At 37.1% G+C, this 25,501-nt stretch overlaps 1 protein-coding gene across 1 annotated transcript; it reads left to right on the forward strand.

Moving 5' to 3' along the window:
• Positions 1-19,947: 19,947 nt before the first annotated feature.
• Positions 19,948-24,501, forward strand: LOC128026280 (uncharacterized). Its single transcript, XM_052613248.1, has 5 exons — positions 19,948-21,096; positions 21,285-21,394; positions 22,083-23,036; positions 23,441-23,755; positions 24,055-24,501. The coding sequence occupies exons 1-5, from the start codon at positions 21,062-21,064 to the stop codon at positions 24,159-24,161; spliced, it is 1,521 nt and encodes a 506-aa protein (XP_052469208.1). The 5' UTR covers positions 19,948-21,061; the 3' UTR covers positions 24,162-24,501.
• Positions 24,502-25,501: the final 1,000 nt, after the last annotated feature.

Genomic DNA, 25,501 nt, shown 5'->3' on the forward strand with positions numbered 1-25,501 from the left:
AGTGTGTGTTCAAGGCTGGTTGAATTAGCTTGTTACAAAGCCAAAGCATAACCATCAATCCCAGTCAGTGGGTAAATGTCACAGATGTTCCCTTGGGGAGTAAGACTTGTCTCGTTCCGAACTGCCTCTTCTCCGTGGCTTTAATTGGTCAGATTAGCATGCCCGCCCCACATATCTGAAGCTGAACAACTGAATCTCTGCAAATGTGTGATGAAATCCATAGTGACAGAGTTTTGAGAGCAGCTCTAGTAAGAGATAACAGCTGGATGCTGGGAGTGTGAAGTGCTGCTTGTGGTTGCTGGGATGTGTGTGTGTGTGTGTGTGTGTGTGTGTTAATGTGTTTGACTGTGAGAGAGACTGCAGGCCAGCTGCAGTATACACTTTAGCATTTAGTACACCATACAAGAAGTATGAAATGAAGAAGAACAGTTGCTTGAATCTGAACTTGAGTGTAACATAACCATAAATACTACAGAGGTTATGTTATCTAGCCATGACTGACATCATATGCCTTAGACCATGTGCTGTGAGTTTAATGTGCACTTGGAAACGCAGCATGTGCCAGGTTCACTGTATTTTCACATGACATCATTTCTAACATTATAGTGCACAGAAGTTTACAAGATTTTGCCAATATTCCACCAAAATGTGAGGCTTGAAATGTTAAAAGCTCGAGGGTTTGAACATCAGAAAGTGATGCATGTAAGACATAATTATTAATATTGTAATTTGTAGTGTAATACGAACATAGTATTATAGTTGTCATCAAAATGCATTTATTTATTTTACAGTACTTGTATATATATGTTTTTTGTTTGTTTTTTGTTTTTTTTAAAGGAGTATCTTATGCTCATCAAGGCTGCATTTGTTTGATCAAAAATACAGGAAACAATTTAATATTGTGAAATATTATGATGCAAAAAAAGTTTTTTCTATTTTATTATAATTTATTCCTGTAATGCAAAGCTTAATTTGTGTCATCATCATTACTCCAGTCTTCAGTGTAACATGATCTTTTAAGGCACAGTTATTTTTATTCTTTCTTTTTCTTTTTTTCTTTTTTTTTTTTTAAGAAATTAAAACTTTTATTCAGCAAGGATGTATTAAATTGTTAAGAAGTAATGGCAAAGATTGATATTGTTAGAAAAGATTTATATTTTAAATAAATGCTGTTCTTTTTAACTTTTTATTCATCAAAGAATCCTGAAAAACGTAATGCAGTTTCCCCTCAAATAAACTGTTGCCAACACTGATAATTCTAATAATAAAGGTGATTAAAGAGTGATTAAATTACAGAATTTTATAAATGTACAGTCACAGTTGTATTTATCTGCGTTTTACAATAAAACATCCAATGGGAATCTGTTTTATAATGCATGTTTCAATTCAGCTGGAAAGAGTGGGGATGCTGGAAAGGATTTGTTGACCACAGGAGGATATGATGCAGTGTGCTATCAATCATGAAGTGATATAACAGTATTGTGCTGCAGAGACTGGAGGGGAGGTCAATTATAAATAATGCATTGGTAATAAATCCTCCTACATACAGGGAAAGCGAGTCTGGTCTGCTCATAAAATCCTTGCAAACCCCTCACACTCACTTTTGACACACAGTCATCTCTTATGTGTGTTGATTAATCATAAAACTGAGAACCTTTCTGCCACAAGGCACCTTTTGCATTTGTAATGCAGAAGATAACACAAATGCCTGGGTAACCAACAGAAACAACAACAAGTGTTGTCACACGAATTGCTAAGAACAGAATAGATCCCCTACTGATGATTTTGCGTCCATTAAAACAAATGGGCTGTCTGGATGTGGTCTGCTTATCTGAGACTGTAATCAAATGGAGCTTAGCTTTAAAAACCTTCATTGGTGGCACTGGCGACAGTTTACATAAGCCTGGTTTGGTTGGTCAAATCCGATCTGGGATGGAATTTCTGGGAAAGTGGTGACAAGTACTGATTAAGAACAGGGTTTTTTAATTTTCTTTGAGTACTGACTTAGTTTAAATTCCTGCGTCTTGAAGTTTGTGTGGATAAACTCAGTCATTTTCAATAGAACCTATGTCTGCTGCTTCTAAAGATGATCGTTCTGTTCTGTGGTTGTGTCATTTTCTGTATATCTTTTCTTTTTTTGTGGATGGATTAAGTTATGACCCGCTCTAAACTGTTAATTTTGAAAACTGGACTAGTACTAGAGCTGTAAGGCTGCCATCTAGTGCGCTCAGTGTAAACTAAATCTATATTGTGTGTGAGACAGAGATTTTCTGTGATAGACAGAGAATGCTAAACAGGCAGAGCTATACAAAGCACAACAGCATGACATAAACATTACTGCAGTTCTAATTACTGCAAAATAGTTGCTTGTAATCACATAACGGCTAATGTTCACTAGAGTTGTGGCACAGTGAGTGGTGCACATGCTCACAACATGTAGCAGTAAGTGCTCAAGGGATTTGGGATGTGATTCTTAAGGTAAAAATATTGGCACCTGTGAAAACTTAAAATATAAAGTCATTTTTTATTACAAAATAGAATAAAAATAAAATAAAATACAAAAATAGATTAAATAAATATAAGATATTAATATATATTGTTTACCTTATATAACACTTTTGTTGTTTTTTTACAGAATTTTATAGCAGCAGATGTGTGGGAGTTGAATCAAACCTGACTGTTTGCCCACTGAACTCTCTGACCTTCAGATATCTCTCTGAGGAACCTTAAATCAGAATCTGTGATTGTGGCTTGAGGACATGCTGCCCACTTGCACTTCTTTGAAAATGGAACAGAAGCCCCTACTTAGGTGGAATAACATATGTCACCTGAGTCAATGTCCATGTTACGGCTGCTGAAAATGATTCTGAATAAGATTCAATGTCCTATTTATTAAGCACTGACAACAATTAAACATTATTCCTCCACACACTCTTATTAATGTAATGCGAAACAAATCTCATTCTCACTACTGTGCAACAATCACCTTTACCGGATTTTAAATCTGCATAATTAACATTGGATAAGACACGAGATTCATCCATATGAACTAAAAATAAATCAATGAATGTGCAGAATGAATAGGTAACAACAAATGTTGTCACTCCAGGGCATATGTGATTATTATCCTCAAAAAGTCTGTCCCAACTGTTTCCAGTCACAAGACATTTTGTCTAACGACATCAACAGAACACAGCCTTTCTCTGAAATCCATCACAAACAGCTGTATAGAGAACCTAAACCTCTTTAAATCTGCTCAAATAAGCAACATGTGAAACTAACCATCTCAACTCAGATTCCCTCACACACAGAGTGCACACATTTACACATAAAGATACAGCAGACAGAAGCCAAGATGAACAACACAAGTGGCGATACACCGTCGACAACAGATGAATGCTTGTGTGATGGAGTCCTGATAAGGGGTTAGAAGGAAACACTTCCATCTGCTGTTCTTCCAGAAGGTGCTGTAAATGTTTACTTTGTGGACACAGGATAAAGACTCAAAGTGCATGGGTGAAATGTAGGTTTGACACAGATAATGTGTTTGAGGGTGTAGGGCTGGATGATACACTGAATACTTACATTAGATTTGTGGTGTTTTTGGTGCTTGTTCTTTTTTTGGCTATATGAAATTACACAACATTGAGACTATCACAACGTTTATTTTTTTGCTTTTTATTTTGCCATTAAGTTTCCTAAGGGCTGTGTTGTTGTACTGTTCTTACATTAAATCGACTTGATTCAACAATGATTGTTAAAATGATGCAAGAGAAAATAAATAAAAAACTGATAGAATATAGAGTACATTAACAAAACAAAATGGCAAGATATACTAGTTAGCCATATCACCATGTATGTGTCTGTGTGTGAGAGAGGTGAGGGTTACTTACAGTAACATGTTCCTCTAAGAGGGTTGCCAAGGTAGCTATTTTTGAAATCACATCTGCAGTAATTTAAAAGGAAGAACAATTAGTTTACCAATATGACGCATACACACAAACAAACTACATCTGGCAACTCGTTTTGACACATCAACTGAGAAATAGTTAAAGGGGGGGTGAAATGCTCGTTTTCACTCAATATCCTGTTAATCTTGAGTACCTATAGGGTAGTACTGCATCTTTCATAACCCCAAAAAGTCTTTAGTTTTATTATAATCATAAGAGAAAGATAGTCTGTACCGATTTTTCCCGGAAAAACACGAGGGGCTGGAGGCGTGACGTGTGGGTGGAGCTAAAGAATCACGAGCGCGAGTAAGCTTTTGCGTTGAGAGCGTTTAGAAGCTGTGACATTACCGTGAGGAAAAAAAATAATCTAAAACAAACCATGGCTAACAGTCAGATTCAGCGTATATTTATGATCCAGAATCAGATCCAGAGGCTGAAATTTAACAAGAGCAGCAGCAGCAACGACGTCTCTATGTGGTGTGTACTGAAACTGTATATATTTGCTTAGCGGTTTTGGAAAATGACTAAGTTCCAATTTATGTCGTCTTTTTTTTTTTTTTTTTTTTAAGCTGTACATGTGGAAAGTGCAGTTTGATGACAACATCGCATTTTGTTTACTTGATGTGCTTACACGCCGATAGCTAAGTTGACAACACAGAGATATTTGAAGCAGTTTTACTCACCGCATGCGGTTCCAAGTCACGATCGTGACCCTTTTTCGTTGGGACTGCATTATCCTTAAGAAATAAACGATGTGCAAATCCGGCGTCAAACTGGGCCTTGTTTGTAAAACAAGCATCTTCGAAATGCAGGGAACAAACAAAAACACTTGCACAACTCCGTTGATGCTCTGTAAAAAAATGTCTGTGCTCTCAGTGCTCTGCTATACGGGAACGCACGCTTTTCCGGCCGAAGTGCCCTTAGGACCCATATCAGGAAATTCCGCTCCATCTAACGTCACACAGAGCCATACTCGAAAAAAACTTTCCGAAACTTGTGACAAACCGGAAGAGGTATTTTTGGAACAAAAATACTCCTTCAAACGTACAACTTAATTTTTGAAACTTTGTCCATGTTTAGCATGGGAATCCAACTCTTTAACAGTGTTAAAAACTCAGTATGCATGAAATAGCATTTCACCCCCACTTTAATCTAAAAGAAAATTCTGTCATTATTTACTATAGGTATACAACAAGTTAATGTTTGGACTTTTCATCTAAACTTCTAATTCAAATGTGCTGTATTCCTTTTAATCAGGATATTTCTGAAAGATCATGTGACACTGAAGACTAGCGTAATGACTGAAAATGTAATCACATGTTTACATTTTTAGAAAAAAGTTATTTAAAACTGCAATAATATGTCACAATATTACTGTTTTAAGTGTCTTGGTGTGTATAAGAGACTTTCAAAAACATTTTAAAAATATTACCAACTCTAAACATTTTTACATTATTCTAGATACTGTGTTAAAGAACCAAAATTTATTGGTACCAAACACCGAAACTACTACATTGTTTTGTCTCAGAACGATGATTGTGAGTGTTTCTGGTTTGTGGGACTATAAAGGGCTGTGTGGTTTTATTTGTATGGTGATTTTCACCCTATGCTGCAGGTAGTGTATTCTCAGCTGAGCTTGAGATGATTATAGCGGACGGGCCGTCCGGTGCCTTGAAGAGAAGGATGAGACCACACTTCTGATCAATTCAGACTGAAAACCAAACAAAACCCTTTGTGCTTTGCCAAAAGCACAAAACTATCACCTGACTCTCTCAAGATCAGAGAGATGAGCAAAAACCCTACGCGAAATAAACAGCATAAATACACTTTATGCGGATGAGAAACATGCATCAGCTTAAACAGTGGGTCGGAATAATGTTTAAGCTTTCATAAAAGGAAAACTACCGAGACAAACTTGTGTCAAGGGCAAATGTGTTGATAGGTTTTTGTGAAGAACATATTATTTTCAATGACCATTCTTGATATATATATATATATATATATATATATATATATATATATATTAGGGGTGTAACGGTTCACAAAATTCATGGTTCGGTTCGATACGATACACTGATGTCACGGTTCGGTTCGGTTCGGTTCGATACGTTTTAGATACAGCAAAATGTAAAAACATCTCAACTTTTCAGAATGCCGCAAGCGCACCGCGGGTCATGTGACAAGAACTAACCAATCAGCTTCATCCTTTCCCGTAACAACGTTGAGAGCTCAGCCAAGATGAAGGAACAGCTGATCATAGTTGTATATGGATTGCAATTTTGAAATAAATTTAGTAGCAGAGCTACTGCAAGCGATTTTTAGAGCTGCAAATCCATTTATCCTTCGCTGAAATTTCCGCGTCTCATGGAGAGAGCACGTCATTGTTGCTTAGCAAAGACAGACGCCTCATGAGCGCTTCTGCCCAAGCGCTTTGGAAAGGAGGAGAAAGACGCGCTTAGCGTTTTCCATGCGTTTTTAGGCACGATATGTGAACGGCCCCTAAGGCGCTCGCTCACTCAGCACGCGCTGAAGGCTCGTTGCAAAATGTCGAATGCCTTTAACAGACCAGAAATATAAGATCCTAAAATAACCAACAGGTCTGGTGTTTGGGTTGGATTCCCTGTAAGCTATAGTTTCTAAATGCTGCAGGGATAGTTTGCTGCGTGCATGTTTCTCCTTTTTTTCGTCTTTTCCCAGATAGTACTGACGCATATATCCCAGATATTCCCGCTGGTGTTTTTTTTTTTTTTTTTTTTTTATTCCCGCTGGTGTACCCTGTCATGTTGCAGATGCGACATACCGTTGTTTTTTTATCCACCACTCTCTTGCCATCACCATTATAGCTTAAAGGGAATCCAAAGTGCACCCAAACACCAGACCTGTTGGTTATTGGAGGATCTTCTCATTTCTAGTCTGTTAAACGCATTGGCTATTTTGCAACGAGCCTTCAGCGCGTACTGAGTGAGCGAGCGCCTGCTGAGTAGCCTAACATAAACATATAAGATGGTGTTTTTTTCTTCTTCGGGAGTGTCAGGGGCGTTGCCTGTTACGTTGTTTGGGTTATTGGGCTACCTTGTTGAACGCATATCATTATATTTCTCTCTCTCTCTCTCTTTTTTTTTTTTTTCAAATATAATTAATTACTCCAACGAACCGTTCGGTATACATAATGCGTACCGCGTACCGAACCGAAAGCGTCGTACCGAACGGTTCAATACGAATATGCGTATCGTTACACCCCTAATATATATATATATATATATATATATATATATATATATAGTCAGGATTATAAGAGATTGTGACAGACGTACAGATAGAGTCTGTCTGTGTGAAGAACACAGTGGCATGTCTGGTTCAGTTTAAAGCAAACACTCATTACTGGTAAGTAAACACTGAGTGTTTATTATTCACCTCATGCTACAGAAGCAGTGAGTTCATGTGTGTGGATTCCGAGCTCAATAAACACACAGATGGATGGACGGACCAGCAGGGCAAACACGAATGATTAATCAACAAATTGCCCTTTGAAGTGCAGAAGTGGCCGAGGGCCTGAGAAAGAGTACTGAAATGAAAAAGAAAGAAGGCTGCTCTTATCTTATAAAAAAAATACAACAAAAATGGTAATAATAATAGTAATTTATATATATATATATGTATATATATGTATATATATATATATATATATATATATATATATATATATATATATACATACATATATATATAGGCAAGGCAAGGCCAATACCAACTAATACCAAGGTAGTTGTGAACAGTGAAATATTATTACAGTTTTAAACAACTGTTTTCTATTTTCATATAGCTTAAAATGTAATTCCTGTGATGGCAAAGCTGAATTTTCAGCATCATTACTCCAGTGTTCAGTGTCCCATGATCCTTCAGAAATCATTTTATTACGATGATTTGGTGATAAAGAAACATTTTTATTATCAGCAATGTTGAAAAGAGTGCACTTAGTGATACATACAAACAGTGATACATTTTTTTTTTCAGGATTACGTGATGAATAGAATACAATGAACATTCACTTTATAAATAATCACTTTCACTTTATAAATAATAGAAATATAAATATTCAGTAAGATTATAAATGTCACTTTACTTTTGACCAATTTAAAGACCGCTGAATAAAAGTATATATATATATATATATCCATTCATCCATCCATCCATCCATCCATCTTCCGCTTATCCGGGGCCGGGTCGCGGGGGCAACAGTCTAAGCAGAGACACCCAGACTTCCCTCTCCCTAGCCACTTCTTCCAGCTCTTCCGGGGGGACCCCGAGGCGTTCCCAGGCCAGCCGGGAGACATAGTCTGTCCAGTGTGTCCTAGGTCTTCCCCGGGGCCTCCTCCCGGTGAGACGTGCCTGGAACACCTCCATGGGAAGGCGTCCAGGAGGCATCCGAAATAGATGCCCGAGCCACCTCAGCTGGCTCCTCTCGATGTGGAGGAGCAACGGCTCTACTCTGAGCTCCTGAGCTCCGAGTGACCGAGCTTCTCACCCTATCTCTAAGGGAGCGCCCAGCCACTCTACGGAGAAAGCTCATTTCGGCCGCCTGTATCCGGGATCTTGTCCTTTCGGTCATGAACCACAGCTCATGACCATAGGTGAGAGTAGGAACGTAGATTGACCGGTAAATCGAGAGCTTTGCCTTACAGCTCAGCTCCTTCTTCACCACGACAGACCGGTACAGCGACCGCATTACTGCAGAAGCTGCACCGATCCGTCTGTCAATCTCACGTTCCATCCTTCCCTCACTCGAGAACAAGACCCCAAGATACCTGAACTCCTCCACTTCAGGCAGGAACTCTCCACCAACCTGAAGTGGGCAATCCATATTTTATATATATATATATATATATATATATATATATATATATATATATATATATATAAAAGAAAATTATTATTTAAAAAAAATGATGTAAAATGCATTACTATCTATGGGTAGGTTAGTAATTTAGTCAGATAGCAAGATAATTAAGAAAAAAAAAAGTAACAATAAATGTTTACATTTAACCATTTATAGCTCTGGTTACACACTACATTCATTTCACCGTAATAGTTGATATATAACTTAAAAGACATTAATTGCAAAATTACAGTTATATTAATAAACATAAATCATTAGAGCATTTTTTTTTTTTTTTTTTACAATTTCAAATCAGGCAATAGAACTGTTTTGGGTTCTGAGGGGAAAGCATTCTGTGGAAGGGCAGGACCTTGCATGAGCTCACCCCAGGACAAAAACAGGCAAAAAAAATGGGTATACATAGAAATGCTTGCCCCTCAGGGCTCCAATGAAATGATATAATTCCAGAGGAACATTTTTAATGATGACTGTTCACCATGCACAGTTAGACAACCATACACGCTGTGCTCCGATTAACAAAACATTTCATTATAGTTCAAATATTTCTAATTCTCTACAACTCATGCTTGCTTTTAAAACCCATATTTCTTCTTCATGGCTTTACACTGCACTGTGCAAAACAGTACCCTACTGTTAAAGCTGTTTTCCTGTATTTTTATTTCATTAAAGAGATGAGAAAGAAGAGAAAAAAATCCTTTACTCACCCTCAAGTCATTCCAAACCTGTATGAATTTCTTTCTTCTGCGGAACACTTAAGTACGTATTCTGAAGAATGTTGGAAATCAAATACTTTCAGTTTCCACTGACTTTCATAGTCAATCTTTAATGTTCCACTGAAGAAAGAAGGGCATACAGGTTTCAAACAACACAAGGTTTGAAAACAACAGGTCAGCTGAGAAACTGCCATTATGATGAATGCTAATGCGAACACATAGCTATATTTTTTCTCTGGGTATTACTGACCATCTTGCTGTTGAATGACAGCAGTCAGTCGAGCAACAGATTAAAGCAAGTGAACCACAACATGAAGTCCAGAAAATAAATAAAGGGACGGAAAATGAAAACAGCAGGTGTCAGATAGTGGGCATGCCCTCTAGTCATCTGTCTACTCCTACTGCTCTCTTAGTTTGAAGGAAAGAAAGAAGCCAAACAGGTGAGACAGAGTGGTATGCTAACCGCCCTGTGTTGATCCTTCTAGCCACACAGTAACAGGCTCTCATCCTGACTAAATAAACAGAATGTGTGTGGCGCCTGCTCGCAGGAGACTGAATTAGCAGATAAATCCTTTGAGTGCCACATTTCACACTGAGAGAGCTCTGTGTGTGCGGGTATAACAAAAGCATACGCAATAGCTGCTTGCGGGGTTTAAGCGTTCTCGCTTGAGTACTCCTCAGGAGGGCCTGTCTAATTAAATAGCAGCTTCCTCGTGGATCAAAAGTGCATAAACACTTATGGATATTAAAAAATGGATAATAAGTTTAAATGAAACAAACATTAACATGAATGTAGGTGTGATGAACAGGAAACTAAAAGACCCCAAAATGTACTACAATAACAACATGAGTAAACTAACTTTGTCTTGAGAGAACCTAATCTGAAAGCTTTTTTGGTGTGCCGAGTAATTTAGTTTCTATTAAACTCTAATCTGACTCTAATCTCTAATCTGTACACACTTGAATAAAGCAACATTATCTCTAGTCAGAGGTATTAAGATGACCAACATTACTTTCTCTGATAGATTTGGTTTGGTCGTGCCATGGTTTCCCGTGTACAGGCTCATCCTATGCATGTTGTCTGAACAACCATCAGTTGGAATAAACAGAAATTCAGTCTAAGTACACTTGAACTAATACTAAGTGTTACCTAGGTCTCTAAAGATCCAGTTGGTGTGCCCTATGCTCCATCTCAACTGGATTTTAGTCTGTCACTAATCTGATGCAGAACTGTGATAAGTTAACAACATAATGTACTAGAAACAATAATTTTAAAGTGCACCTATTTAGCAAAATCCACTTTTGCAAGTTGTTTGGACAGAACTTTGTGTTGGAACCATTTTAGAATGATAAAAATCCATCCAGTTTTTTTTTTTTTTTTCATAAAACCAAACTAGACTTAAAAAACGAGTGATTAGTCTGATTTAAAATCTACTATTTTGTGCCACATACTTATAATGGAACACACATCAGCAGCCCAATGCAATATCTACATCCATCCAGGAGGATCCAGCTGAGAGGAAGTATGTCTTTATGAACAGCTCCAATAGCACTAACTTTCCGTCCTCTACCAGCTTCTAAACGAGTACCAGATCTTCATCTCTCCCGCCGTGCTCAACAGACAGCTCAGCTCATTACAGGAAACAGGCTAAAACAGGCCACAGGCCACCTGCCAGCTCCCTCTCTTCCTCCCTTCACTCTGTCTTTTTCTTGATCCATCTTTCCCTCATTTTATTTTCTCACACTCTCATTTTGACTCTCGCCCTTCCTCGCGCTTTCAAACACAAAGACACGAAGCAACAAAGAGAAGAACCTTGAAAGAGACCTTGGTGTTCACTGTCTCACAGACTTTAGCACCTCGCTCACTTTGTCATTCTCTCTATATATAACACTGGTTGAATTCCTTGTCATGTCGGGTTGACTGCTTTCAAAATAGCACTGAAAGAAAGAAAAAAATTAACAGTGACCCTACAGAACCATAGGAGAAACCAAATGAATTTGTTTTACTATCTCAGTTGATTCTTAAACGACTTCTAAACTACCATTTTTTCAGAAAACGTCAATGCCACAAACAAGATACCAAAGTCTGCAATCGAGTCAGCGATTTGAACATTTTCCATTTCATTCTTCCAAAAATTACCAATGTTATTCACCTTTCCATTGAACAAAACATTATTTATAGTGGAAAAAGGTTCTTTGTATTTTTAAAAATGTTCTCCACACTTGCTTCGTTCGGTTATTTTAAGAGTTTACAAAAGGTTCTTTGGAAAAAGAAACATTTTCTTTGGATTATTAGACTTTTCTCCTCACCAAAGTGGTTCTTTTAAGAAGTGTTGGCTAAAAATTTATTTGGGGAACCCATAATATTTAGTCCATGGCATTTGCTGCCATAGATTTGTTCCTGCATCTATCTATCTGAATCTATAAGATCTAGTGGAAAAATTTCCAGAAGAGAAGATATGCAGAGGTTAGAGAAAGAGAAGTAAACTTGAACTAATAAGAATAATAAATAAATCTACCGGTAATTGCTACGTGTTCTTAGTTCTTCAAATATTCAGTTTGACCAAATGTCAAGATAAAGACAAAACATTAAGTTGGATTATGTTAGATAACCCACCTTACCATGCACGGTCTTCTTTGCTCAAGCTTGCGTTTGAAGCTCTACTGCTTGTTTGGCATCTAACTCTCTACCCACGGGTCACATGAGTGATATTTTAAATAAAGGATAGATGGTGTATGGAAAAGAGAAACGTTTGAGAATCCTGGGGAACTCATTACTGCTTAATACATTATCAGTGCCACTGGCAGTGGTGCAGCCTGTTACAAATACATCCACACAGCACTATGTCTTTATGGACCTCAGTACACACACACATAGGCCACAGTGTCAGCCCCAAAAACGATATTTAAGCTACTGATAAGTTCCTTTTGCTACTAAAAACAGGGGCTCGCTGACACAGCACAGTTCTGGTTGCCATTAAAATTAATGTCCCAGGATTATAAAGACACTTAGGTGGGAAGTAATAACAGAGAACTAAGAAGAGGATTAAATATGTGAATAAAATGTGCTATGATTCTAATGAGATAATTATAATGCGAGAAAACTTGTTGAAGGCCATGTCAATCACTCTCTGACTGACTGCAGTTGATGGGAAATGCAGTCATACTCACAGCTGGCATTGGTTCCCTTTGACCCCTTTAGTGGTACAATAGCATTTCTCTGAGCTGGAGTGACACATGTTGGTGTGGTTGTTACATCGGCAGGCTGAAGAGAAGATGGAAGCTGTAGATAGAGAAAAAAAGAAAAAAAAAGGGAAGAAGAACATTAAAGGTATATTTCACCCAAAAATTAAACCATTATTTACTCACTCCCATGTTGTTCCAAAACGGTATGACTTTATTTTTTTCTGTAGGACAAGTGGAAAAAATTGGAGACCTTTTCCATGTAATTACAATGACAGCTTCAATGAAAACCGAAGCTTTCACACTTAAAAAAAGACCCAGAAGCACCATAAAAGTAAAAGTATTCCATCAAAGTCTTCAATATGAGGAACAGACCAAAATTCATTCTTCACTGATTAATTATGCTGTCAAATACTATATACTAAGATGCTTCACTTGTATTACTTGGAAATGTAGAAGCTGCATGGCTCGCCATATTAGAAGTAGAAGAAAGTCCTGCCTTCTAAACAAACGAGCCAGTTGGCAATTGGAAAAGTTATCGCTTCACTGCAGCTGCTGTAAGAAGCTCCAGAAACAGTTACCAAAGTTTCCTAAACTTATACTTAGGGACTGCAGATTCACATTGGCTGGATGAAACTGAAATATACGCCTTTTTACCACTATTTGAATGTAACAAAAAACTTTTATTAGACAGGGAATGTCAAATTTACTGTTGATTATTTATAGGGAGAGTCAGACCCAGAAGAATGATTAATTCATCAATACTTCTCTCATAAACATTCATAAATGCATGATTTTTGGATGAATTGTGCCCTGAAAAGTCCATAAATAAACAGAGTCCAGTTTGCATTTAAACAGACAATTAATGTGACAATTTTAACAAACCTGAGCCTACATCTTTGGGGCTAGTGAAGAGTTTTGTGGTGTGTGGTATAGTATCTAAAGCCCCCTGAGGTAGTCCAGAGGGGATTTTGGATAAAAAACTTGTTTGCAAAATCACTACTTGATAAGACCTACCTACTTAATTAAACTGCCTAATTATTAGATTAACTCTAATTTCTGGTAAGGCAATTGTTTGGCTGCAATTTCAACTCACAAGAGAGACAGTCCTACTCAACATCAATTTGCTGTAGGTATGACTGCCAGGGTTTTGATAATTTTTGACTTTTCATGGCATTCATGATACCTGGATAAGAAAAAAAAAAAAAAAAAAAAGATTGGCAAGAACTGTGGCAAAATGCTGTAAAATGAGTCCGCTTTCAAAAATAATGTCATAAATATATTTACTTATCAGTTAATTGAAAAAAAAAATTGGTGTGACCACTCTTTGTGTTTAAAACAGCTTTTGTCCTAGGTGCAGTTGTGCATAGTTTTTAATGTAGCTTTGCAGGTACAGTAGGTTTCTTCAAGTATCTTGGAGACATTGCAACAGTTCTTCTGGATTTAGTCTGTCTCAGTTTTTTTTTTTTTTTTTTCTGTTTCTTCATGTATTTCCAGATGGACTGGATGATGGTGGGATAAGATCTCTGTGTGGAGCACAGTGGTGTCAGACTCCTTGTGCATACAAAAATCTATTTTATGGCAAAAGGAATGTTTGGAAATGTAAACTGATATTTCCTATTATATTGACACCCCTGCATTTGTGTCAATACTTCTCTAAAAACATTGTTCCTCTTTCCAAAAAAATAAAGACTTTTCACACAGAATTCCACAAATAAACTGAACAAAACGAAGACCAGCTGTCTGACACTGGGCTCTACACTTTGCCCTAGAATTCATAAGTAGTCTTCAGATTTCATAATGCCATGCACACAGTCAATACATCCAAAGCCTGAAGCAGTGAAGAAACCCAAAACATCAGGGAACCTCCACCTTGTTTGACTGTTGGTATCGTGCTCTTTTCTTTGTAGAACTCATAATGTTTTCTGAAAACAGTAGAATGATGTGATTTTCCACTCTCATCTGTCCAGAGCACATTCCCCCAGATGGATTTTGGCTCCCTCGGTTATGTTTTGGCAAACTCCATTTTGGCTTTTTTATGTGTCTGTGTCAGCAGTGGAGTCCTCCCCCAGAGGAAAAGAAAATCTGAAAAGAGATCTCCAACATGTTTCATTTATTTCTCCTAGACAACTTTGAGATCCATATGACACCAAACTGAGACAAAGGTTTATTTCTCATGTTTCTCAGGCTTTTCTCTGGAGCAATAAGATGCACTAAATCTCAATTTAGTCTCCTTTTAAGTTTCAGAAGAGATCTCAACAAGCTCTAATATAATGCTCAGAGTTTCTCAACTTCTGTGTCTCTTTGTGATCTCAGACAGAGAAATCAGAGAGTTCTCTCCATGAACTCAATATACTCTCATCCCAGCTTCAATTCATGCATCTCATGCTTAACTCAGATAGAGCAAAGGAAGAGATTTCCACAAGTGCTCATTGAATTCTCAGACTTGGATCACTGTCTTGGTTGTTTCATATCATATATGATATCTTAATCCACATGATTTTTTTTAAATATAATGTATTACTGTATGAATAAAATAATTGTAAATCTTTTATTTTAGGCTGCAAAGACCCTCTTCTTTTATATTCTTTTCTATAAATGATTTGAAATATTTCACTGCATGTAATTCAGTAAAATAATTTTATTAACCACACAAAACACATTGCAAAATAAAAACAGTAATTTATCGGTCACTCGAGAGCAAAGAAATTACAATTTCAACATTTCAGATGTATCAGTTTAACTGCCAAAAATCATATCATTAATAATTTTAATGTTGTATATTCAGATGTATGCATCTTCTCATGTTAGCCCCAAAGTGACCTTTTTGTATGACAATCGATTTGCCCATATAAAACAGTTGAGATGGCATCACTATAAACTATTTGTCCATCAACATATTTTACATTTTCAGTAAGGATTTTCAACTAGTTGGAAAAATCATGGGCTCTTCGGTTCAAAATAAGATCATATCTTTGACTTTATAATATCTTTAGTCCCTTTCAAGTTTGTTAGGGAAATGTGCAGCAAACACAATACCAGGCATCGAGGACAAATCAATGCACATCAACTTGGCCAAAATACTTTCAAGTCCTACCACTGTCTTTCTCACAGGAACTTCCAGTAGGCTAACAATATGGAAACACGTTCCACCTGTCAAAGTATCTTGTAGAAGATTTATGCTTGCAACTGCAAATTCATTCAAAAATGCAAGTTTTATCTCATTCTGACCTTTATTGGGTTCTTTGTAGGAACACAATAATTTAATCTCTCCATATTTGATCTGCGCACCATCACAAAATAACACTGTGTAATTGTTTCGTCTTTTGGTTTTGACATACTGCTGGGAAGTGTAAATTATTTTCCCTATTTGAGCTCTGTTATATGCCTTGACGACATTACTATGTAAAGCCTGACCAAGAAACTGTTCCAGAAGAAAAATATCATCAGTTTCAAGACATCTATTGAATGATGCCCCTAACATGGACACAATATTGACAACATTACTTGGTTGATAACTATTGCTATTTGTCATTCTGGCCAAAAACTCAGTAGTTACTATATTCAGCTTTATGTTTTGTGTGATGCTAGGGAGAGATTGTATAGTCTTTACAGCATTTACCATTTGGGCAGGTATATTCTGGGTTCCATGTATAAGACGGAGCAAGTACCCATTTTTGTCTTCAAAGTGAAAGCAAGAGTGTGTCCACAGAGGTCCAAGAGCTCTCACACTATCAGCTAAATGGACAAGTAAGTGCAAATTGGCTGTCATGTATCGCTCACCATAGAGTCCACTCATTTGAGAACAGAAATTCCAGAGTAGTTTCTCAGCATGATCTATTTGAGCAGGGGTTATTGACTCCATCAGAAGAATAAAGATTGCTTCACTAAGGAGCAGGAAATGGTTGTAGTACAGTCCTGCAAGAATGCCCCGGAATACAACTGGCCCGAAAAACAGCAAAATGGACCGATACTCAGATGCTTTAAAGAACATCCTGTGAGAAGACACAGAACGAGGGAATCGAATCATACATGGTGGCCTTATTTCTTCCAGACGTTTGTCAACTTCTTTGATTGATCTGACCATACTGAATGCACATCGAGAGAACTCTGTGGAAAACCACAAAAACATCAATAGACGCATCACTCCTAGTAGAACAGAATGCATATAGTCTATACCTGTGCCCAAGACCAAATCATAGCTTGTTAGTCTGCTGAGAAACGTAGGTCCCTTCACCCCACGAACAATGCTGTTGGAATCATAGGCCATCTTAGCATAATCTACAAACCCCTCGTGAGTACGAGGCGGGCCTTTTGGATCTGTCTTCTGGAAAGGAAAGGCATGGACATGACCTCTCTCTCCAGTCTTCACTGTTTGACCTGGCTGTTCACACTTTAGACACCCAAAATGTCCATTGAATTGAACAGTATTAAGTACCAAAGCTTTTGCAGGCAAATCGCAGGTTCCTGCAATGGTAAAGGCTTTGCATATGAAAGGTTCTGGAGCTCCTGCAAACTGAAGAGAAATTCCTTCTCTTTCAATTTTGTTCAGAGTGCCACACAGTGGTTCAAGGAATGTCAACATTGATGGCTTTGAATCCCCAAACCAAACACCTGCAAATATCATGTTTTCTCGTTTCGTGCGTTCAACAAAATTTAACTCGTTTATGACACAATAAAAAGGCCAAACAGAAAACTTTGAAGACTTAAAAATAGGTATACCGTCTGTGTTCCACATTAACGAAATGTTTCTGGAATCACTGAGAGGCCCATTGCAAGTAGTTAATTTCTGATAGGTTTTTCCGTCATATATTTCTTCAATACTGTCTTGATACTTTTTATGTCTATTAAACCTGAATTTAAGTTTTTCTTCAAAACCTTCCTGAGCAAACAATCTCTTCAGTTGTGCTTCAATGGGAACCTCAATGAAATAGGAGGTTGACCCCTCCACCAACACATTGGCTTCACAGGTTTTACACTGGGTGTCTGTACTCTCAACAATCATGAAGCATGAGCTACAATATGTGTGCAAAAGCAGAGAGGAGGGATCATCAAAAAACTGTTTAAATTTGTGTAAATTTTTAAGACACTCAGTCTGTGTATCAGAGGGGCAATGCAGAGATATTAATGTAAGCAAATCACTGAGAGCTTTTCCTGTTATTTTGTGTCTGTTTGCAAAAGTCATTATGAGGAGAAGACTCTCTGCAACAGAAATTTGTGCATTTCTGTACAGTGGATGATCTACAGTGTTTGTAGAGCTTTCAAGTTCTGTTCCCTCCTCTTGGTTAAGCTCAAAACTGTCTTCAAATGATAGGTCATCATCAATTGAAAAGTCTTCATCAAATAACACATTGTCATCTAAAGTCCCTTTTTCAACAAATTCAGGTAGGTGCTCAGGAAATTTATCCATGTAAATAGGCTGTTCAGGCTCTGATTCAGCATTAAGACCAGAGTGATGCATCTCACTTGTGTGTCCATAGCACTGGGATGAATGGTTGGCGTAATGGATGTTACACACATTTGTGTTTGAAGAATCTTCCAAATTAGCAGATCTGGTCACTTGCTCTGTGCTGCAATCATCTGACCTCCAGTTTGTTGCTTCTAGAAAAAAAAAATCAATTGATTAATTTGCTTTTACTGGATTGGTGAATTTATGGCTTATTAGTCTCAACAGGTTTATTTTTCATTTTACTTATGCTAAACACATTACTAATTACTAGACTATTAAAGTGTTATAATAAATCACCTGAGCTGTCAGTAAACCCTTGACAACCCAAGTGAGGTTAGAAGGTCTCACTTCAGTAACAGTGTTTTATTGGACACATTAACTTTTATTTGAATTAACGCTCCAGTCGATCAAAATTTAAAGCTTTGCAACATGCGATTTCCACAGAATATATAAACTACATGCCATCTTGGAGACTGAAGGAAATTGAGTTAGTTGTTTTACATTTTTGCACATGTTTTACCTCTATTTTCCTGTCCTTGTGTGTCCTGCAGAAAACCGAGAATGATAATACATTAAGCATATTTAACACTCACATGCAGATTTATATGGCATACCTAGGTTACAACAATGCAGTATATACTGTAGGAAATCCTGCTATAAATTCTCCCCTCTTGGGGATTAAAATATTACAATTTTATTGGATCTGTTTAAAAGAGGTGATTATTTACTTGGATGGACATTTTGAAAACTGTACTTTGTAGTGCTGTTGAACACTACTACATAGGTCAGACATGTTCTTAATATTTTGCTAATTCCACATATAAAGGTGATCTTAACAAACTGTCATTTCAAACAAATATTTTATTGTTATATAAAATTATTGAGGAACATTGTCAGAACCAATGGAGCTGATGAAATGTAGCTGAGTAAAGAACATAGCAGCTAAATGTTTTATTTTTTATTTTTATATATATATAAATTACCTGAAAGACACACTTCAGTAAAAGGGAAGTTGTTAAAATATGACTTTGGTAAAAGCTAGTTATCCACATGAAAAAGACTTTAGTAGAAGTATTAAAGTATACAGTAAATCACAGTAAATGTACTTCAGTTTCAAAAGTGTAAGTAAATTACATAATATTTAAATGTATGGGTTGGTTGATCATGTCCTTGCCAATTATCAGCTTTGTTATTGACCTGAATCAGTTAAGTCATTCATGTAAATTAATCTAAAAATGTGCTGTTTTGACTCTGAAGTTTAATGTAATCTGTAAAGCAAATGGAAACTATACCGGTAGTTATCAGATAAATGTAGTGTAGTAAACATTAAAATATTATTTTTCCCTAAAATGTAGTGGAGTGGAAATATCAAGTGAAAGTGAAAGTGAAAGTGAAAGTGAAGTGACATTCAGCCAAGTATGGTGACCCATACTCAGAATTTGTGCTCTGCATTTAACCCATCCGAAATGCACACACACAGAGCAGTGAACACACACAGTGAGCACACACCCGGAGCAGTGGGCAGCCATTTATGCTGCGGCGCCCGGGGAGCAGTTGGGGGTTCGATGCCTTGCTCAAGGGCACCTAAGTCGTGGTATTGAAGGTGGAGAGAGAACTGTTCATGCACTCCCCCCACCCACAATTCCGAGACTAGAACCCACAACCCTTCGATTGGGAGTCCAACCCTCTAACCATTAGGCCACAACTCCCCCAGTGGCAAGTTAAGTACCAACACCTCAAATGGTACGTAAATACAGAACTTGGGTAAATGTGCTTATAATCAATCACTGCAGATGACAATATAAAAACAATAAAATGTAAATTTCCCAACCTTTCTTCTGTATCTTTTGCAAGTATTTTGCTGGCTCTTCACCTTTCTCCTCCAGCGTGAGTTGTACTTCTGCGCCATTCTATTTTTTTTAAATATATGTAGCTCCAACTGTATCATACACAGACACACACACACACACACAAATATAGAAGATGCTCTTCTTTGATGATGGCGGTATAGACAGTGCAGACTAATACACAGTGTTAAATAGTGTTACACTTACCCCCCCTACTATCAAATATATCAGTAATGGATGAGCAATATTGACTGGTGTCGGGGGCTGCAGGGAAAATAACCTGTGGTTGACAGAAAAAAAGGTACAGATAGTTCATAAAAGGGCACAAAATATATGAAATTTATTCAGACTGAAAAGGGTCACATTAAATGAATAATTATACACTCGTGCAACCTTTCCTATTAAATAGAAATTGATTAACATAAAGTTAACTAAATTATGATCATAATGAAAATGATCGCAGTTGTAACATTCATTAGCTGGTACAGAATGCACAAGTGAAAACTCTTGGCATGTGACAATCACTTATTAATTTTACTAACCATTTCATTATTAGGGTTTCGTAAGGTTATTGTAGTAAATGAAAACAAAATTATATGACACTGAAATAATGTGTAAGAACTATTTCAGTTAACTGAAATAAAAATAAAACTTGATTTTTTAAAATGTAAAAACAAAAAATCAAATCCTAAAAGATAATGTCTTGTACATTTACAAAGCTTAATTACAAAGAAAACACAAGTAAGTTTATTATATTATTAAAAAGTCGCTGTATCCACTCACCGCTTATAGATGCTGCACCGGCACTTTTTTTTTTTTTTTTTTTTGAGCTTCAGTTGGCGCAAAAACACTGTGAACCTTGAACCTTGTAGATGATGCAGCCCCAACGTCAGCATTAGAAGAGAGCGCCATCAGTCACAAATGCTGCATCGTCATTGGTTAATTCACATTGGAGGGGCGCTGCTGAATCAACGAGGTTAAGGCGGCAAGGCGCGCGTTAGTTAACGTATGGAGTTGCGGGCATGGAGGAAAAAACAGTTGCAGGACTCAAAAGAAGGTAAGCAACATGTTTTTTGGGCATTTAAAATGGCGAGTGTATGCGGGTTCTGATACTCTCTGAAGAAACTGGTCGTGTTTTGTAGCTATACATTCTTGAAGTTACAGAAATTGTGTGATTGAAAAAATTTGATCTCGTGCAGTGAGACCCCAATAATAAAATGTGTTGTACTTTTGTTTATTTTACAGAATGAGTGCAGAAGGAACTAATACAAAACTGCCCAGAAGAGCGCGAAACCCTCCGAAAAAGATGAGTTTGTATGAACCAGACCCCAGCTCCCCCAGAGATAACCAAGATGGTAATTGAGTTATTTTACTATACTACGGCTTAGCTAATTTAGTTAAGTATTAAAACTGGTTTAAGTGGTTATTTTTAACGTACTTTACTAACCAAAATATTCATCAGTATATGGTCTCTTACTACTGGAATTTTTATAAATACTGTATATTGGTAGCTTGAGGCACACATATTGATTATAGCCTACAGGAGTTTTTAATGGAATGTCATGAAAAAGGAGTGAAACTTATTTGTACATTTTAGTGACTGAATTTTGCAAATCATCTAAAAAATTTAGAGATAAAATAATTTGTATAGGAATTGCAGCTCAAAGTTCTTTACAAAAAAGTATCCTTGCACCATACTCTTCATAGACAATGTGTAAAATAAATAAATAAACAAATAGATGTGTGATAATTAAATAATGAAAGGGATGTGTGATAATTAAATAATGAAAGGGATTAAAAACATTGAAAAAATAGAATAGATCAAATAAATCAAAGAGTTGCAGGAGCGAATAAATTTGAAAGTGCTAAAAGAATAAAGTTAATATTAGTTGAAGGCTACAGTGAAGAGGTAATTTTGTTGCTTTGCTAAGAGGGTTAGAAATAAGACAATAAAGATATAGTAGCATGTTTAAGTAAGATTGATTTTAGCCTGCACTGATTTACTCACAATCTCCTTTTTGTTTACTTTGTGTTCATTTTCAGGACTTTTTGTATTTTTGACCTTTGAAGATGGATACACAGCAAAGATTTTTAATCTCTGTGATATACTAAACAAAGATGATAAACCCATCGCTTGCTTTAGAGATCTGACACCAGGAGAAGAAGTACTTGCAAGATGGTCTGACAATAAGTTCTACAAAGCTACAGTAGACTTCACTGGAACAGCTGACAAAACGGTGGATACCAAGAAGGCGACAAAGAAGGACATGAAAAAAAGAGATGCAGCTGCACAAAGATTCTACAACCTTCCATCCCTACCTCAAGCAGGCCAGTCCACCTCTGCACAGGATCACCTAAATACTGTGGACCAAAATGTCATTCAGCCTCCAACAACCTGGCCAGTGTACCAGCCTCCACCTACAGGGTCATTTCTACCTGTCCAGCCACAGCACCAGCATGCAACTGCCTGGCCACAGTACCAACTTCCAGTTTCCCAATCATCACCAAATACGCCACAACATTACCAGCATTCAACATTCCAGTCGCTCAACCAGTATCGAACTACTCTGTCTGCAATTCCACACAATTCCAGCCTTTCGCAGTATTCCAAGCATCACCAGCCTCACACAGCACTACCCACACCTTCAGACCAAACACAACAGCAGCCTGTTTTGGCAGATTTGGATCAGCGAAGACAGCCACCAGCTCCTACAGCCAAAGAAAGCTTCCTCAAAATGTTGTACAGTCCTAATACACATCAAAAACCTGCTGTTCTTGGGGACCAGAGCCAGACAAGCACCTCTGAACATGAGACTTCAAGCTCATCTGCAGATGCTTTAATCATCGAGCGTGATCCAATTCCAGAAAGAGAACCATGTTTCATTTCGCCTGAGTCAGCAGAAGACAGATCATGGAAGCCATGCGAAGCATGCAAGACAGAGGTGGAAAAATTAGTGGAGGAAAAGGCCAAACTGCATGATGTGCTGTGTGGTATAAGTAAGTATGTTTTGTCTCTCTGTTGCAAAGCAATTACTTGTTCTTTTAACACTTCTTTTTTTTCTCTCAAAGTTTTTCTAACACACCTAATATCTATTCAGAAGAGGTGTGTAAAAAAAACGTGGGTAATAATCTAGTGTATTAAATTGTGCAACATAAAATTGTAATTATGTTTTTATATTGGTATATGTTTAAAGTTCTACTACATTGTCTTACTTTGGACATTGGGAGTTATTTGACGCTTAAGCTAAATCTTAAAAGCTTTTAACAATTTGGTAAAACTCTTATCCAATCATGAAATCTTTTGGACTTTTTAAAAACTTGTCTTTTGTTTTTTTTTTGTTTTTTTACTTTATGCATGCTACTGTGTCCCTGTAAGGTAATATACATCTTTTGTGTCACAGGTGGTGAGCACCTCGAGGCATTCAGAAGTTTCCTGGACAAAGTGGAACAGATCCAACCTCAGGCTGGTGTTTGGGCTCCAAAAGGCAGATCTCGGCAGCAGGAGCTATATCCAGGAAGTGGCCTCTTCTTGTCCTCGACTCACCTGGCTGCAATCCATGCAACCGCAAAGAAGGACTGCCTTCGCTTGTTCCATCTTCTTTTTGATGAATTCTTTACTGCAGAGGAGTGCCAGAATGCTGTGGCATTTGGGAAACATGGAAAGGTGCCAGATGGGAAGAGAGTCCTGGATAAGTTCAAAGTCAATGCAATTCTAAGTAAGTATGTTGCTCATGTGGTTGTTAACAATTTGTGGAAAAAGTTATGAAAATTCATTGGTAAAAAATGTGTGGGAACCCAATAAGAGGTGTTGGACCCATATATCAAATAACTACGTTAAATGTTATGATTGTTTCACTGTCCTCACAGTTTTGCTGCATTTCTTTATGTGTGATCAATAGAGATATTAAAATGTGAATTTTGTCGTATCAGGATGAAAAAAGTTGTTAATACTGTTGTGGTAACTGCGGTTACTCAATGCAATCTGTAATTTGTGCTTTTTCTTTTATTCTTGCAGCTTATGTCATGCGCTGTAGTACACTGGATGGTTGGACACCGGTTGAAAAAAGTAAGGTCAAGAAAGCCTTCATAAACAAATGCCGCATCAGGGCCACAACACTGTAAATATTGGATGGGGCACACAGAGACATTTGTTGAAATGACAATGTTCACAAAAAGTACTTGTTTTCAAATTATGTATATTGGCGTCAGAGACTCAAGTTTATTGTTGTGAATTGTTGTAAACCTGGCCTGCCACTGCTCATAACATTGTTAAAATTGTTGCTGTTTTAAAAACAGAATAAAAAAAAAAAAAAAAGCACTTTAGTTCATATTTTGTAATGACCATGTTTAAACAGTTTTTGCTGTCTTCAAAATGTCTTTAAATTTGTTAAGGTTATTTTGATATAAATAAAGATTCAAATTCAAATTTCTTTATTTCTTTATTACATCAGCTAATCTGCCATTTGCTAAAGATTTTTAAAGCCTGATGGTTGTGGATAGATCTTCTGTCTGTCCTGCAGTGAAGAGAGAGTAGCATTCCCGTCCGTTTTTTCTTTGGTCCATCAAGATGTTCTGAAGTGGATGATCTGTGTTGTTTAGAATGGTGAATCTAGTCTTTTAGGAGGAAAAGGTCATATGATTGAATTAGTAATTCATGTGCGTGTTTGTGTGCATGAGAGGGAGGGAGAGTGAGCGAGAGACTCGGATATTGCTCCATAGTAGCTCCAGTATTGCTCATTTTCTTTTTCAAAGGAGAAATAAAGGAGTCATTAAAAACACAGAATTGAGATTAGCAAGGCATCTCCTTTTAGTCTCAGGTATGACTCCCTCTGATTATTCTGTCTCACCTATTGCTCCTAGTGAATTTTAGGAGAAATATATGAGAAACATTTTAGACAAAATATAGATTAAAATAAGGCTTAGATGAGAATCTCAAATTTGTCTCCTGAGCTATAGAAAAGCAAGCTTTGAGCAGTAAAATTTTCCTCTGGGCCTGGATCTCCTACCATAGCTTCCATTTTCATTCAGATGGCGATGGATAGTGTGAGCTAACACTGTTGTACTCTGTGCCTTCAGGTAGCTTGAATTTGTTTGGAATTTAATCATGGCTCTTTATCCACTACTTGAACTTTCATCAAAATGTCTCTTTCGTCTATGTCTACAGTGCCAAAGGTTGTAAACCTATTGACAAAGTTGTGCACACTGGACAAAGGAACATTAAGCTCTAGACTTGTTTCCTTAGGATTGTTAATGCTTTTCCACAAATTTGGTTCTCAAATCCTCAAACAACTTTTTGCTCTTCTTTCTATTCTTCCCTTTCAACTGTTACTAGTGCGATTTCTATATTGCCAGCCCCTGTAAATTGCTACAGGTGAGTCTAATTACAAAAAAAGGACCATCATACAGTTGAACTAAGACTGCTAAAAAAACTAACAGCCCACCTGTCTAAAAGAGCTGTGGTT

This window comes from Carassius gibelio, chromosome A13 (assembly GCF_023724105.1).
Source record: "Carassius gibelio isolate Cgi1373 ecotype wild population from Czech Republic chromosome A13, carGib1.2-hapl.c, whole genome shotgun sequence".
Lineage (NCBI taxonomy): Eukaryota > Metazoa > Chordata > Actinopteri > Cypriniformes > Cyprinidae > Carassius > Carassius gibelio.

Bases quoted from the DNA above. Each gene is read 5' to 3' on its own strand.
- LOC128026280 (XM_052613248.1), top strand. From the start codon at position 21,062: ATGGAGGAAAAAACAGTTGCAGGACTCAAAAGAAG. The intron at 21,097-21,284 runs GTAAGCAACATG...TTTATTTTACAG, and splicing joins GTTGCAGGACTCAAAAGAAG to AATGAGTGCAGAAGGAACTA. The intron at 21,395-22,082 runs GTAATTGAGTTA...GTTCATTTTCAG, and splicing joins CCCCAGAGATAACCAAGATG to GACTTTTTGTATTTTTGACC.